Below are 16,371 nucleotides of genomic sequence, written 5' to 3' on the forward strand. Positions count from 1 at the left end.
TATCTGTCAAGTTGGATCGAACTGCCCATGGTGTGCGAATTTTATTATAATCGGTTAAGTGGTTTAGGAGTCCATTGCGGACAAACATTGTGACACGAGATTTATGCATATATAATTAAGATATATTTTTTCAATTTATTGCCGTATTATATCTTGCTGACCGTTCATTAATTCTTTATGATATTGTTACACCGTCACATATTTGGAATAAGAAAATCAAACACGTGGGCTAGCCTATTAAAGCCGTTTGATAGAAAGCCATGTTTTTTTAAATGTTTAAAATGCAAATAGATAATATATTTTTTTAAAATCATTTTGAAAATATATAAAACTAGGTCTATGATTTTTTTAATGCTGCCACCATAAAAAAACATCCATGTGAGTTGTCAGTTGTCACTTGTCAGTAATGAGTAATGACATTGTCTTTGTCGTCCGATGTAAAATATGGTTGATTATATGCAATGCTTTACTTGAATTAAGCATTTTATCGTCCACGAAAGTAAATATTATATGTGAAAAGACAACTGTCCGAAGTATCAATAAGTTTAGAACTGATTGAATGACTAATAATAATGTCGAACTGGATTGGTTACGCCGTGTCCGTGAACTGCGGGGACCCGCTGGGCTGCTACCAAGGGACAATACTTGAAGCTGATGGAAATACAATCACGCTTACAAAAGCATTTAGAAACGGTTTTCCTTATCCGAAGTCACAAGTTACGCTTAAGTAAGTTTTGTATCGTATGACAACGTGTAAAATTTCTTTTATAATTTATTGCCCAATTCAACATAAAAAAAATTACAGTGCAGCAGATATAAAGGATCTTAAAATTATAGAAGAAGCAAAATCGGTGCCGCTAGAACAGACTCATAGTACTGTTGCTGTAACTAAGAATAACAAAAAAGGGCCACGAGCAACGGTATGCGAAAATTTGCAAGCAAATTCAACAACAACAGGTAAATGTTTATGTGAAATTTTTGCTATAATTATAGAAAAGGACAAAGTGAATCAAAATTAGTTGTACATAGACCACCCTCTTGGTACAATGATTTAATTGGGAGATGGCAAAGAAATACTAAAATTCAAAGTAAATACGCTGTTGTGTGTTTGATTTGAGATTATGAGTGAAGGGTAAGTTTGTAAATCTTGTGGAGGTAACATATTGTCTCTGTGTTATTTTTATTACATATTCTTTGACATTAGACTGATCTCTAGCCATGTTATTTTAGCAATAACAAACATCTTTATGTAACATTTAGGAAAAAATATATTTTATAAATAATTTAATAATTTCATAGATGACATCATAATTATAATTAGATAGATGACAACTAATCATGCATATTAGAGCTAGCGCGCACGAGCAACTTTGTCTCCGCAACTATTTAGTCTCTCCCATCAATTTGTATGGGGAGTTGCGTCGCTACGTGCGCGCACTTTCATACTAGCCCATGGGTGGAGAGACAAAATAGTTGCGGAGACAAAATAGTTGCGGAGACAAAGTTGCTCGTGCGCGCACTGTCTATACCCGGCGCGGCCTAAGATGATCCCTATGACAGTTCGTCTTAGTGATTGCTCGTATGATGGATCGTGTCGATACTTTACTATTTTATAGGCTAAGGCGTGGTTTGCATTCAGCCACGTCGGTAAACATGTTTTTACAAATATTATAAAATGAATTTTTAACGTCTATTATGTAAACGAAACGGTAAGTAAAACGAAAGTTTTCCAAAACATAAAAATGCACCTTATCATTTTCTCGTAATCTTTAACCCGTTTAACACAGTGTATATTATTTTATCATGAAAATGGAATCCCCCATTTAATTTTTCTAAAAAACTTATATTATCATAGGTAAGTAAATTAACGCGAACGGTAATTAATTAATTAATTATGCTGCGATCTTCTGTTCCATTCAATAGTGAATGAACTATAGCTTAAGCATGGAAAAAATGTGAACTCGTTTCCATTATCGAAATTTGTTTATCGATACTTTCCGCACTAGTCGATAAATGCCAACGATGTAAGTTTTGAAGGACGTAAACGTAAAGTCAGATTGATATAATTTCTCGTAAATGTTAAGAATTGTTATAATTCCAACGGAATATCATTGTAATGGCATAAAGCTACATAAAAATTAATAAATGCCATTTTTAGACGCCTCCAATACGTTTCTAATTTAATGGTGACGCCATTACAAGTTTGTCTCTTGAGAATAACTGTCAGTGTCATAGGGATCATCTTAGGCCGCGCCGGGTATAAATTTGCATTGCATTACAACATAGACTACAAGCCCGCATAGGACAAAAATATGGGTCAAATGAACCACCAGGGGACATATCTAGAACGATAGCAGAGCAAAAAATAATAAGATTCATCACTATGCCGTCACTTGTAAGCTGTCCAACTGAGTGCAGATGAGAATTGAAAAGTACAGGTAGACTCGGTAAATTTTGGTCATATATTTTTGTACGGCATTCTTAACCATCGATAGATCCATTAAAAATAATAAGAAACCGCTCAGTGCCGTACAAAAATGGTGGTCCACCAAGTCGGAATTTTTATTTAATTTCCGAGAGTTACCGGGGGTAAATTTGGTCATTTGACCATGTACGGCATCTGTGTCATACTATTGCTATACTGCTTTTAATCCATTATTCCGCAAAGCCGTACAAAAATCATGGGGACAAGGGGAAAAAATCGAGAGTTGTAATCCCCTCTCTTTCCCCACTCCAGGGGGTCATTTGACACAACACGAAATAAATTTATTTTTAAAGTATTTTATGCATAGATAATATTTTTTCATGTGCCGTACATTTTCGTTGGTTCAAAGGGGAAAAATCTGAAAAAGAAAAAAATCCATATAAAGAAATGTTTGCTTTATATTTTTATAATAAAATATAAATATACATTAATATTAAGAAGCTCGAGGTGGTTAATTATCACCTTGGAAAGTCGGAGTCAGGTGGAATGGACTCCGTTAAATTGATGAACTAATAAAAAAGCTATGAACGAAAAGATGTGAATTATATGCAATCAGTCCATGAATACAGGTAAAGTCACAAGCAAATGCTAGTAATATATACATATTCAAAATGTACAAGTAAAGCGCTTTTAAATGATACCAAACACTGCATATTTATCTTAACTTTATTTTTTTACTCTGTATGTTTTGTCCGCTATAGGGCGCCACATTAGATTTTGTGAAACCCCATATAGCCTTTAGCTAGCTGGTCGCTGGTTATCCAGTGAACAATTCAGAAACTTCTAATGATATGTCATTTGTCGAATTCTGATAAGTAGTTTAGAAGTAACGAGGGAATAGATGAACATACATACATGACCTGTAAACAACCATAACCCTCCTTTTGCTTTGCCGTAGTTGGGTAAAAATATGTTAATGCCGTTAAATTAATAAATGCCATTTTTGGTGCTTTATGGCCATTTGATACAGTAGTATCAAATGGCCATAAAGCACCCTTAAAATTGTAGCTTTCGTCGCTTTCATCAGCCTAAAAGATGTGGTCTGCACAAAAATGTACGGCATCGTTTTTTCCTAATTTATCTATGTTAATACTATTTAAAACAACGGATAAAGTGTAGAAAACTATTATATTTCATTAATCTACGATGTTTAAACTTTAACAAAATTTCTGGTTTTGCATTTCTCTATAACTTTTTTTAGAACGGTTTCTTTTGAACGGCAATACTATACAACAATTGAATTTTACAATATCATGTTAAAAAAAAAGTTCCCGTACAGGGTCAAATGACCTTACAGCTCTTTATATTAAGACTTCGATGAAATTAAGATGATTATTGGTATACATTTAAAAGAACAATTATTTTTTGACGGCATTGCTTTTAATAGTACTTTTGAGTGCTAGATAATGTTTTGGAACCGAAGCCGTACTTAGTCAAATGACCCCCTGGAGTGGGGAAAGAGAGGGGACTACAAATCTCGATTTTTTCCCCTTGTCCCCATGATTTTTGTACGGCGTTGCGGAATAATGGATTAAAAGCAGTATAGCAATAGTATGACACAGATGCCGTACATGGTCAAATGACCAAATTTACCCCCGGTAACTCTCGGAAATTAAATAAAAATTCCGACTTGGTGGACCACCATTTTTGTACGGCACTGAGCGGTTTCTTATTATTTTTAATGGATCTATCGATGGTTAAGAATGCCGTACAAAAATATATGACCAAAATTTACCGAGTCTACCTGTACTTTTCAATTCTCATCTGCACTCAGTTGGACAGCTTACAAGTGACGGCATAGTGATGAATCTTATTATTTTTTGCTCTGCTATCGTTCTAGATATGTCCCCTGGTGGTTCATTTGACCCAAATTTTTGTCCTATGCGGGCTTGTAGTCTAACACATTTTGCAGTCACTGTTAAAGCCACTGTTAATTATTAAAGTTGCAATATAAAAATATGTAACTGCACTCTTGCAAATAAATGTAATTTGAATTTGCCACTAATCTTTATTATTACAATTACTAATATTATGGTTCCTCCAAGCCTAAGTAGGCCTCATTATAATTAAAGGGTATCATTTAAGCTATCACAAATTTAATTAGTTTTGTGTTTCTTAAATAATAGGGTTTAACCTCAAAATAGTAGATCTGTCACCAAAATGTAGTCACCAAACAATGCAAAATCAGTTCCACAATAAATCACCTAAATTAGGGTTGTCATCATTGTTTCAACCAAAAGATTCTGCTACTTAACTAGACTCCCAAGGTTCTAAATTGCCACTGGTAGTATAATTATATTTAAAAAAAATTTTTAGCAGAGTAGTAAATAAAACAATTATTAAAGTCAAAATATTCAATATTTATTGTTTAAAATAATTACCACTGAACAATCAGCGCTGGTTTAAAATAGCTGGCTTATGGCTAGCAGAATAGTAGATAAAACACTTAATTAAAGTTAAAATAATCAATATTTATTCTTAAAAATAATAACCATGAATAATCAGCTCTGGTTTAATAGCTGGATTATGGCTAGCATAATAATTGTAGATAAAACACTTAATTAAAGTTAAATTAATCAATTTTGAAAGCGCACCAATTTGTCTCCGCCCCTTTGATCATTTTTTCATTAAAATTATAAATTGATGTATTAAATTGGTAACGAATATTATTAATTTAATATCAGAACGAAATAAAATGTTACTACTGTATTGGTGACAAAATATCAAATAAAAAGGAGTCTCAGTCAGGGATCGATAATCGATTTATTTGGTGACAGATCTACCATTCTTAGCACAGAGCTAATATTTAAGTAACAAAACTGTTATTAACCCCTCATACGTGTAATGACATTTTCGCGATTTTCGCAAACGCGTGGCAACCGGGAGCCGGTTGGTCAACAGACAGCGTAATTTTGAGATAGACTTTTACTGTAACTCGATTTTCTCCGTATCTAGTACGAATTAAGTTAATTCAAGTTATAAATCTTATTGTCAATTGAATAATCTTTATTCACTTTCAACCATTTCTATATAAATACTCAATCAAAGCTAACATAGAACTTTCAACATAGGGTACTGTGATATTTAGATAAGTTTCGGTTATAATTTGAATTAAAACAACATTTGGAAGTAATTAAGACATTTTATTTACAACTTATCACATTAGGTTTAAAATAAAACACAAAATTCAAGTGCCACCATACAAATTTTTTACACAACACACGATCTTAATATCGTCACAAAAAACCGCCACTTGAACGAGTCATCAAAAGTGGGTATCGTATTTCAACCTTATTTTAAATGACGCATGCCGATATGGACACGATGTTTTGTTTATTAGAAACTTAAGCTTATAAACTATGTATTACGAAAGCATCGCAGCACTATATTATATATATCTTGAGTAGGAGTTAAACAAAAATGGGTCAAAAATTTGGGTCAAAAATTACGTACATTTAAAAACATAGTTTTTGGAAAAAATATTGCAACTAACGGAACTTTAAGACATTTTCTAAGATTTAGATAGATTCAAGCATCAAAACAAATCAACAAAACAGTACAGTTCTAGGAAATATTTCAAGATATAAGTTGTTAAAAGTAGCAAAAAATTTTTCATTTTGGTACCTGGAGGCTATAAAAGTATGGATACGACTTTTCGTAAAACATAATATTTTCAAGGTATGACTCTTATTAGATGTGTTTGTTTTTTACTATCATACATTCAAAACATCTATTCTGGTCATATTTCGGTAATGTCGCAGTCAGCAATAAATTAAAATTTTAATGCATACAAAAATATTCCTGAGGCATATCCATACTTAGGTAGCATCCTAAAAATACGCAATCTGTTGACGCACCGGCTCCCGGTGGATACAACGTAGTATCGTATTTCACTACATATTTTCATGTTTTTGAAACAAATATAATGCTACCCTATGAAATATATCAAAACTAAGTAGTTTTACGTTTTAGATTTAACATCAACTTGCCTTTTTATCCATTTCTGGCTGAAATATAACGATAATAAAATCGCTATCACGCGTTCGACCTTGCACATGCTGATAGTTACAGACCGATTTTTAGTGAAAATTAACAGAACTATTATATAATTAGTATAAATAATCAATATTCAATATAAGAACGAAGTTTATATTATTCATGTAATGCAATATAATTTTATTGGTTATCAATCTCTTTTACACATATATTAACATTAATTTGATAATTCATACCTGGGAACAATTTTTGTTTATCTGAGAACGAAAATATTTCGTGGTGATAGATCTATTTATTAGGTGATACAACTTGATGAAAAATATAAATTTTGGTGATAGAAAATATAGTTCCCATAATTAAATATGATTTGAGTGCTGACTGCTGAGTGTGTTTATAATGTATTATTAAATTACTATAATTACTATAAAGCCTAAGACAGCATTTATGGCTGTTGAACCTGCCTGTTAAACCTGATTGCTCCCTGTTTCATCTTATTATTTTAGAGTTATTTAGGATCAACCTGTCATTCAGAAACACTTAACTAGTTCAAGGAAGCATTATACTCTGTCCATTATATGATGATGATGATGATGATGATGATGATGATGATGATATTATTTAATGATGGTTTGATAGATTATAATTTATAATAATCAATAGAAATACTCTGTAAATATATCCGATACAGAAAAACTACTACTATGTTAATTAATTTAAACAAAGACAACCAAATTTTAAGCTAGAAACCAATAAATAATAAAATATTAGTTTAGTTTAGTTTTAACATAAAATGCATCAATATGTGGTCTTATTATTACATGTCTGCGTAATGCGTATCTTATTAGTATCTTTACGTTGTAATTATTATTTACGTACCTGATTCGATTTATGATAATATTTTGAATTTATAATCGGAATGGTATCACAATCGATAATCTTTTGGACATCACTTCTGGTGTCACCCGTCGAGCTGTCAAAAGGCAATTCTTATAGTGGACAGATGGTCCATTGAAAAGTTACATTTGGGGTTGCATTTTTTAGAGGACGCAATTTTATTTGTTTGGTGTGTAGGGGTGGTCAGTGTGAAGCTATCACCAAGTTTGTGGGGTCGCCACCCTTGTCCCACGGCCGCCATCTTGAAAATAGCGGTTGATATGGTTTTTACGATATATCTCTTAAACTATTTATTTGTTAAAAAAAATTTGCTTACATTATTTGTTGCAAATTAAATACTCTACAACTTTGATCCTGCAACTTTTTGTCGTAGAACTATAAATAAAAAAGTTATAAGCGAAAATGTTCATAAATTAGAGATATTTATATTTCTCAATAAAACTTTTTTTTATAATTTTACGTAGAAATGATATTTGACCATTTTTGTAGATTGTTTTTCGAGGAACAACTTTTATATACAACATTTTTTCATTAATTAAATAGCTAAGGTTTTATAGCGCTCCGAAGTGAGTACTAATTTCCAGTACTCTGAACTATACAGTATACTTATATTATGTGTGTACTAATAAAAATTTGTCATCTGTAATGGTTTTTTTTTGTTATTATAATATTTTTAATAATTAATTTTGCAATATCACTAATAATTAATTATTGAATCTTTTCCCCACCACCCAGGAGGTAGAGTCTGGAAGCGCGACTTTTTTTACGTCGTAAAGCAGGTCTGAAATGTTCTGCAGTGTACTTCTATTGTTCTGGAGTATGAGAAAAGAGCCAATAGCCAATATATGTATAGTTAAGAGTACTAAAAAAATAGTACTCACTTCAGAGCGCTGTAAAACCTTAGTTATTGACGTTATGAAAAAATGTTGTACATAAAAGTTGTTCCTCGAAAAACAATCTACAAAAATGGTCTGATATCATTTCTTCGTAAAATGATGAAAAAAAGTTTTATTGAAAAATATAAATGGCTCTAATTTCTGAACATTTTCGCTTATAACTTTTTTATTTATAGTTCTACGACTAAAAGTTACTACACCAAAGTTGTAGAGAATTTAATTTGCAACAAATAATGTTAACGATATTTTTTATCAGTTAAATAGTTTAAGAGATATATCGTAAATACCATTTCAACCGCTATTTTCAAGATGGCGGCCGTGGGACAAGGGTGGCAACCCCACAAACTTGATTTTAGCTTCACACTGACCCCCCCTACACATCAAAAAAACAAAATTGCGTCCTCTAAAAAATGCAAGGTTAGGGCTAAAAAATGTAAAATTTCAATGGATCAAGACTATAATATATCTTTGAACAATTTTATCTTTGAATGTTTTTCAATGAAAATCCATTGTTGTGCTTGTGTGTTAGTGTTGACTATAAAATTAATATAATTTGTAAAACTTTCAGGTTCACAACAGAGCACCAACGTGAACAACAAGTCATCGGCAAGTCGAGGGCCGGGGGCAGCTCCCGCTCGCAGCAAGCCTATAGACATACAAAATAACAGAAACAAGAATAACAACCACTGTGGTAAGTCTTTCATTTTGTTTAAAATCTACTCTATATCACAGTCTGCATGTAGTGTCTGCATTAACTGCATTAACTTTTCAAATAAATCAATTTAGGGTCATTATACCTCAATATATAATTTTATTTAGAATTTTTTTCTACCAAATTTTTTAATTAAAGATTTAAATGATATTGTAATACATGTCAGAAAAATTCTTTTAAAATAAATAAAGTCTTTTAATGTTTATGTAATAAATCTAATATCTAATATATTCTTTCTAATATCTAATATTATCATCACTACATAGTATAAAACAAAGTCGCTTTCCCTGTCCCTATGTCCCTATGTCCCTTTGTACGCTTAAATCTTTGAAACTACGCAACGGATTTTGATGCGGTTTTTTTTAATAAATAGAGTGATTCAAGAGGAAGGTTTATATGTATAATAACATTCATTAAATAGTGAAGAAGTACTGTTATTTTTGAGGTTTCTAATGTGATGTCGTAAAAAATTACATTTTTTCCGCTTTCATTGCAAACGCAGGCTGAACCCTACGATTATACACATTGAAAAGGTCTACAGAAAAGTCCGCGATGGTATATGTCTATCTCTTATGGATAACCCACAATAACTTTTTTTTGTCATTTACTTTTTACGACAAACAATGGCTAATTTTCGATGCGATTTTAACCAATACAGCATTAATCCTTAACCAATTAAATACCTTGAATACATTGTTCATTTAATATAGATCTATATGGCCCTTTAGACCGTATGATTTAAGTGAATATTTTCGAAGATATTACAGATTTAAAAATTGCGGGACGTAGCGTTTGCGGCGGTACCGGCCGGCCGCCCGGCTATAATATATTTTATACCCGTGCAAAGCCGTAGCGGGCCGCTATGTTTTTATATACAACGTTCACAGTTTTTCTGTAGTGTATTTAGTATCAGCATTGCACCCGTGCGAAGCCGGGGCGGGTCGCTAGTATATTATAAAGGCGAAAGTTTGTAAGGATGTATGGATGTTTGTTACTCTTTCACGTAAAAACTACTGAACCGATTACATTGAAATTTAGCACACATATAGAGGGTAACTTGGATTAACACATAGGATAGTTTTTATCCAGGAAATCCCACGGGAACGGGAACTATGCGGGTTTTCCTTTGCAAACGCGGGCGAAGCCGCGGGCGGAAATCTAGTAAAAAATAAAAATAATTAGAATTGGTAAATTGAAATTTTTACGTATTTTCATTAGATAGACCAACAAAAAACCATGTCCTCTTAAAATTAGCGTTAGAATTAACTTAAAAAATTTTCTTAACTTTGTTTTCTCTAAGAGCGTATACGCACTATGCGGGTAGCCGCATTGCGGGTAGCCGTCCGGCTGACCGCAAGCACAATTATGTACGTAATATTCATTTCTATGCGCACTGCGATGCGGCTACCGCAGACCGCACAGTGCGCATAGAAATGAATATTACGTACATAATTGTGCTTGCGGTCAGCCGGACGGCTACCCGCAATGCGGCTACCCGCATAGTGCGTATACGCTCTAAGACAATATCATGTCTCCATTATCAAGCCATTGTTAAATATTATCTAAAATTATTGCTAGGGCATAGGATGAATAAAAATGCAGGAATGTGCATTATAGTTGTATTTATTTTTTATATTATCAGCATATTTAATTTAAATTTATATATAATGTATACACACTGTTTGTAATGGACTTAACTGTATATATCATAATCTTATGATCTGACGCAGTAAGAAACGCATGTATTGATAGTGCGATTGTTGTGTACGCTACGCTAGGCAGCTACGGCGCGGCGAGCTCGACGCCGAAGGCGCGCGGCGTGCACGAGCGCGCGCGGCGCCGCAACGAGGCGTGCTTCGGGGACGCCGCAGACCCCGCGCTCGACGACGACTTCGACTTCGAGGGGAATCTCGCGCTCTTCGATAAACAGGTGAGCGTTTGTTTATTTTACACTTTATTGTGCTGGCATTACAAATAAATCCATAAAAATTAAAACATAATTGACTAATAATTAGGGATGTAACGATACATGATTTTGCCGATACGATACCGATACCGATATTTGTAATAAAATATCGGAGATACCGATACCGATACCGATATCGATGGCTTGGTAGAAAAATAAATAGTGAATTATGCATAAAAGTTACCAACATTTAACAGAGACTCAATTGTAAATCGTATTCTTTGTCAAATCAAGAAAAAAAAGAAAACCATTTATTTTAGTATTATTATTTTACAAAGTCAGTTAAACTCATACAATCAGTACCTAATAAAAGTTTACTATTGGTAGAATTTTTTCACAAAACAAAGTGGCAGGCGAAGGCGGCCTCCCGCATCGTTCATTGGGCGAGGTTTTTTGGTTGTTTTATAATCGGCGATACCGATATATCGGCGATACCGATATATCGGCCGATATATCTGTATCGGTATCGGTATCGTTACATCCCTACTAATAATGTTTTGACTAGGAAGAATGATACAAATTATTTAAGTCTAGTTTGTTATATTTTGGTAACACAGATTGAAAAACAATTAAATAAAAAACATTTTCCTGAATGTGATATACTTAAAGATAAATATATGTGAAAATGAAATTTTTATACCATAGTGAATAGAACAAGCATGTGTGTGTATCACTCACATGTGACATAATTTCAAATTATAGTCTTAAAAGTTGAGAAAGAAGATATTTTGTGACATCTGTATTTATTTTTCGTTTAATACAGTTCTTTCGTGTAAAATTAACATACAACCGATGCGGTTGTCGCAATACTTTTGGTCATATTTAATGTAATATGTGGTATTCGGTACGAGCGCAAGTTTTACACGAGGTGTAAAACTTTCGTCGATATGTTTATCGTATTACATAAATCATGTTAACATTATATCGTGCGGTAGGCCCTGTGGGAGGAGATGCGGTCGGGCTCGGGCGCGGGCGTGCGGCCGGACGTGGTGCGCGCGGCGGACGAGGCGGCCAGCGCGGCGGCCGCGCGCCTGCGCCACGACGAGAACGTGCTCGGCGCCGCGCCGCCGCCGCGCGCGCTGCGCCTGCCCGCCGCCCTGCGCGCGCCGCACGAGTACGCCGCGGACGGCGGGCTGCGCGTGCCCGCCGCCGGGCCGCGCGCGCGCCGCGCGCTGTGGGCGGCGCTGCGCCGCGCGGGGCCCGCCGTGCTGCGCGCCAGCCTGGCGCTGGCCGCGCGCGCCGCCGCCGACCTGGCGCTGCGCCTGGCGGGCGGCAGCCGCCGCCTCGAGCCCAGCAACGCGCACCAGGCGCCCGTCGTCGTCGTCGTCGTCGGTAACTACCTATACAGTGCACACGAGCACATGCTGTACGATTCGACTGAGAGCAGGGATGTCGATTACTTTTAGGAATCGAATGCAATTTAAGAAAAATGATAAACTTTGAAAATATTTTTATACATATTTTATAACAATTAAGTTTATTTTGTCTGCCTTAAACGCGCAATTTAAATACAAACGTTATTACTTAACTATAAATATTTATTACCATGAATGAATAAAAATAATTTCATCACAATATGGCACTAATTTGATCTTTGATGTTCTTAGTTGGTGATGATGATGTTCATAGTACATAAAAGCACACTTTTGCCGAATATTATATTATCATTACAACTAGCTTTCCACCCGCATGGTCAAAACGAATTAAACCATAGAATATATTATATAAATTTCGGAGTGGACGAAATGAGTATCATAAATAATTATTTTCATAAAACCAATCTATGTCACTAACCTCATAACTATCTCCAAACACAAAAACACTGTGTACCTGTGTCATACATGACCCAATTATGATGCATTATGAATCACTACAAATTGTATATATGTTAACGGAAATGTATGTAATCCGTCATTGTATAAAATTCCTAAAATCGCACGGAAATGTGTGAAATAAATTATTTTATACACATTTCCTAGGAAATCTATACATTTCCTAAATAGCAATCGGAAATGTAAAACATCTAAGATATTGGAAGGTACGCGGGACGAGGGGTGTGTATGTCGCAGTCGGATTGTATAATCCACCGTATTACAAACGGCCGGCATTTTGTAATATGCCGAAAATTCGTAATCAGAAATTTTTGGTTTGGATAAGGGGGTGGGTTAGGTTAGGTTTGTGTTTTTTAAAACTACACAGAAATAGAAGCACGGGGACAGCGGGACGAGGGGACTGATTACTTACCAAATGAAAATTTGATTTGATTGAATATAAGTTGACTAGCTGCTCCGCGCGGTTTCAACCCCGTGGCTCCACTCCTGTTGGTCGTAGCGTGATGGTATATAGCCTATAGCCTTCCTCGATAAATGAGCTATCTAACACCGAAAGAATTTTTCAAATCGGACCAGTAGTTCCAGAGATTGGCGCGTTCAAACAAACAAACAAACAAACTCTTCAGCTTTATAATATTAGTATAGATTTAAGAAATGTTAATTAGTAAGATAATATGAACATATTATTATTATTTTACGGTAAGACTGTTACCCGATTGTCTCAATAAGTGCTATAATAAAAAAAATAGCAACATATTTTATTACAGAAATCATTTACTTTATACATTTCCTAATACGATATTGGAATTATATACAATTCCGAGGAAGATTATACATTTCCTAGGATATCTATGATTAAATAGTTTATTAAACAATATTTTATACATTTCCTAAATGGTATCGAAATTGTACACATTTCCTAGGATTTGTATACAATTCCTTGATTTCATACATTTCCGGTAACATATACAATTCGATAGATAATTCGCTATTCGATTTCCTTCCGCCCAATATGATACAGGAAAAAATCTTTGCTACAAAACTTTTATAAGAAGTATCCTCATTTTTAATAGATAGTTCAATTGCACGCTTTTTAATGCGAAGGAATTTTTGTTAAACACAAAAAGCTTTTTTTCTGGAACGTCACAAGGTCCTCTATCTCCTGTTACTAGGCAATTCATGCATGTGTCCATACACAGATGTGAAAAATAAGCGAGACAAATGGCAGACGATTAGAATAACGCTAAATAGAAACTGCTATCGCTAATTATTGACATAATAATTCATGACATTTTGGTAATGGTTTGGTCACCCGATACCACAACGACAACGACCGAAATTCCCATTCAGCCGTAATTTTTTCAAAATAAAACATTAAAATTTCCTGTCATTTTGGTACTCGGAAATAAAAAAAATTCGAGATCAATTAATAAAAAATAGGTTTTTTGCGATGATACCTGATATATATCATCCATTGATCACAAAAAAAAAAAATTCCTATCACCAGAACGACAAGAAATTTTAATATTTTATTTTTAATTGTGTATTGCACAATTTTGTTAAATTTCGACTGGATGAAAATTTTGTTTATGGTCGTCGTCGTCGTTGGTAAGGTGAACAAATCGTTAGCAAAACATCATACGCTTATCAAATAGTATCGATAGCAGATTCTATTCATTTGCGTTTTTACGTTTGTCTCGGCCTGGCAAACTATAAGAAGTTTCTTTAAAAAAAAATATTTATTTTAAACTTTAATAAAATTATTGAATGTGAAGGAAAATAAAACAAGGGGAGTAAAATATTTTTTTGATCATTTATTTTCATCATAATTTCACAAAATAAGATTACAATTTACAATGAATGCATTAACATTCTAAAGTTCAGATACGGATCAAATATGAGCGCGTCCGCTCAGTACGGGTAACACGAACAGACTAAATAGTCTAAGATCCTACCGCAGGATTAGTGCGTTCATAGTTATTTGATGAAACCAAATTTTTATGTATATTTATAATTAGGAGAATATATATCAACTAAATTTCCAATCAAAATGTGTAAGGTAATGACGTATCGCAGGTCCGCACCGGTTCGGCGCGTGCGGCGTGACGGCGGCGCGGCTGGCGGCCTCGCACGGCGCGCTCGCGCACGTGCTGCTGTCGGGCGACGCGCCGCCCGGCCCCGAGCTGCAGCGCGAGCTGGCCGCCGCCGCGCTGGCCGGGCTGCCCGTGCACAGCGCAGTGGACGCGCTGCCGGCCGCCGACGTGATCGTGCTGGCGCTGTACGACCCCGAGCTGGACGACCCGCAGACCCCGCACGGGTGTGCGCTGCGCTGGGCGGCGCGCGCGCGGGCCGGCGTGCTGGCGCTGGAGCCGCCCGGCGCGGGCTGGGCGGGGCTGGCGGCGCGCGCCTCGCTGGTGGCGCCGCTGCCGCCCGCGCCCGCGCCCGCGCTCGGCCGCGTCTTCCTCGCCAACGTGGCGCCGCCCATCTCCATCTTCAAGGACCTCGACATCGTGTACCGCCCGCCCTTCGGTGCCTCCTCCCTGCTCGCGCTCAACTAGCCGCTACGGGAATGGGGAAACATGCATAATATTGATACATAAGGACGGAGAAATCATAACATTTTATTCAATTTTTAAGATGAGAAACGAATTACTAAGTGTTTCACATTGTCAATGTTTCGTTACATATCACAGAAGTCAATAGATTTATTTGTAATGATGAGATCTGTGTTGTGTTTAAACTAGAAATGTATGATACAACAAAATATTTTTTTTAAATAAAAATCAATGAAATCGAAGATCTATTTATATTTGTGGCATGTGACAACAACGATATTAGAAGTAACGATATAAATGCGAAGCATTCGATGTAATCTTGTAACGAATCGTAATGGAATAATAATAATTAACGCGTCGGCGTGTTCTGTGATATTTCAGATGAATTATATTTTGATATATTGTGAATGTTTGTGCGAGACGAACGCTCGGTCGGCATTTATTTGGGGATGTTTGCTTATATTTGTACAATTGGAGTTTATTCGTGTGACGCTGTTCAGACTGAGGACGATCGTTCTTTGTAATTGGATTATAATGTCATTTATGGAGTATTTCTTTAAATATTGTGAAATGTACAATAAACTGTTGCTACGATTTACAAATTTGTTTTATTTTAATACCACGACCACTACATACTCACCACTAATTGTTTTAACGACGCTCAAAATATAATCTGGACCAAAGGTTATTTAACTACCTAATACGCAAACCAATGTCTCAAAACAATAAGCATTTCATTAGAAATTGACATTTAACGGATATTTTAATCTTTAGTTCAAAATATCTTTAACCACTTACCTATAAGACAATATTGTGAAAACAATAATTGCATTGCACCACTCTATCATACTCTCTAGCTGGATAACATCCACGATGTGGATGGAATAATCTATACTTATTGCAATAATAACTACTCAATATTTATAATAATAATATATAATAACACACATTTCTATAGTTGAACATTGACCTTCGATCATAATTAATAACATCCACCATACACAAATTATTTACACCTTATAAGTACTAAATCTA

At 35.1% G+C, this 16,371-nt stretch overlaps 1 protein-coding gene across 1 annotated transcript; it reads left to right on the top strand.

Annotated features, from left to right (window-relative positions):
• Positions 1–383: 383 nt before the first annotated feature.
• On the top strand, positions 384–15,938 carry Edc3 (Enhancer of mRNA-decapping protein 3). Its single transcript, XM_089705153.1, has 6 exons — positions 384–727; positions 806–957; positions 8,840–8,962; positions 10,762–10,913; positions 11,885–12,281; positions 14,858–15,938. Exons 1-6 carry the CDS (start codon positions 573–575, stop codon positions 15,337–15,339), a joined length of 1,461 nt encoding a protein of 486 aa, XP_089561279.1. The 5' UTR covers positions 384–572; the 3' UTR covers positions 15,340–15,938.
• The last annotated feature ends 433 nt before the right edge of the window (positions 15,939–16,371 follow it).

Source organism: Colias philodice, chromosome 16, assembly GCF_061535455.1.
Source record: "Colias philodice isolate Cphi_HAF_F1 chromosome 16, ilColPhil1 Martin Lab GWU primary, whole genome shotgun sequence".
NCBI classification, from domain to species: Eukaryota; Metazoa; Arthropoda; class Insecta; order Lepidoptera; family Pieridae; genus Colias; species Colias philodice.

Coding starts and splice junctions, on each gene's coding strand:
- Edc3 (XM_089705153.1), top strand. CDS start 573: ATGTCGAACTGGATTGGTTACGCCGTGTCCGTGAACTGCGGGGACCCG. Junction 728..805: donor AAGTCACAAGTTACGCTTAA/GTAAGTTTTGTA, acceptor AAAAAATTACAG/TGCAGCAGATATAAAGGATC. Junction 958..8,839: donor AGCAAATTCAACAACAACAG/GTAAATGTTTAT, acceptor TAAAACTTTCAG/GTTCACAACAGAGCACCAAC.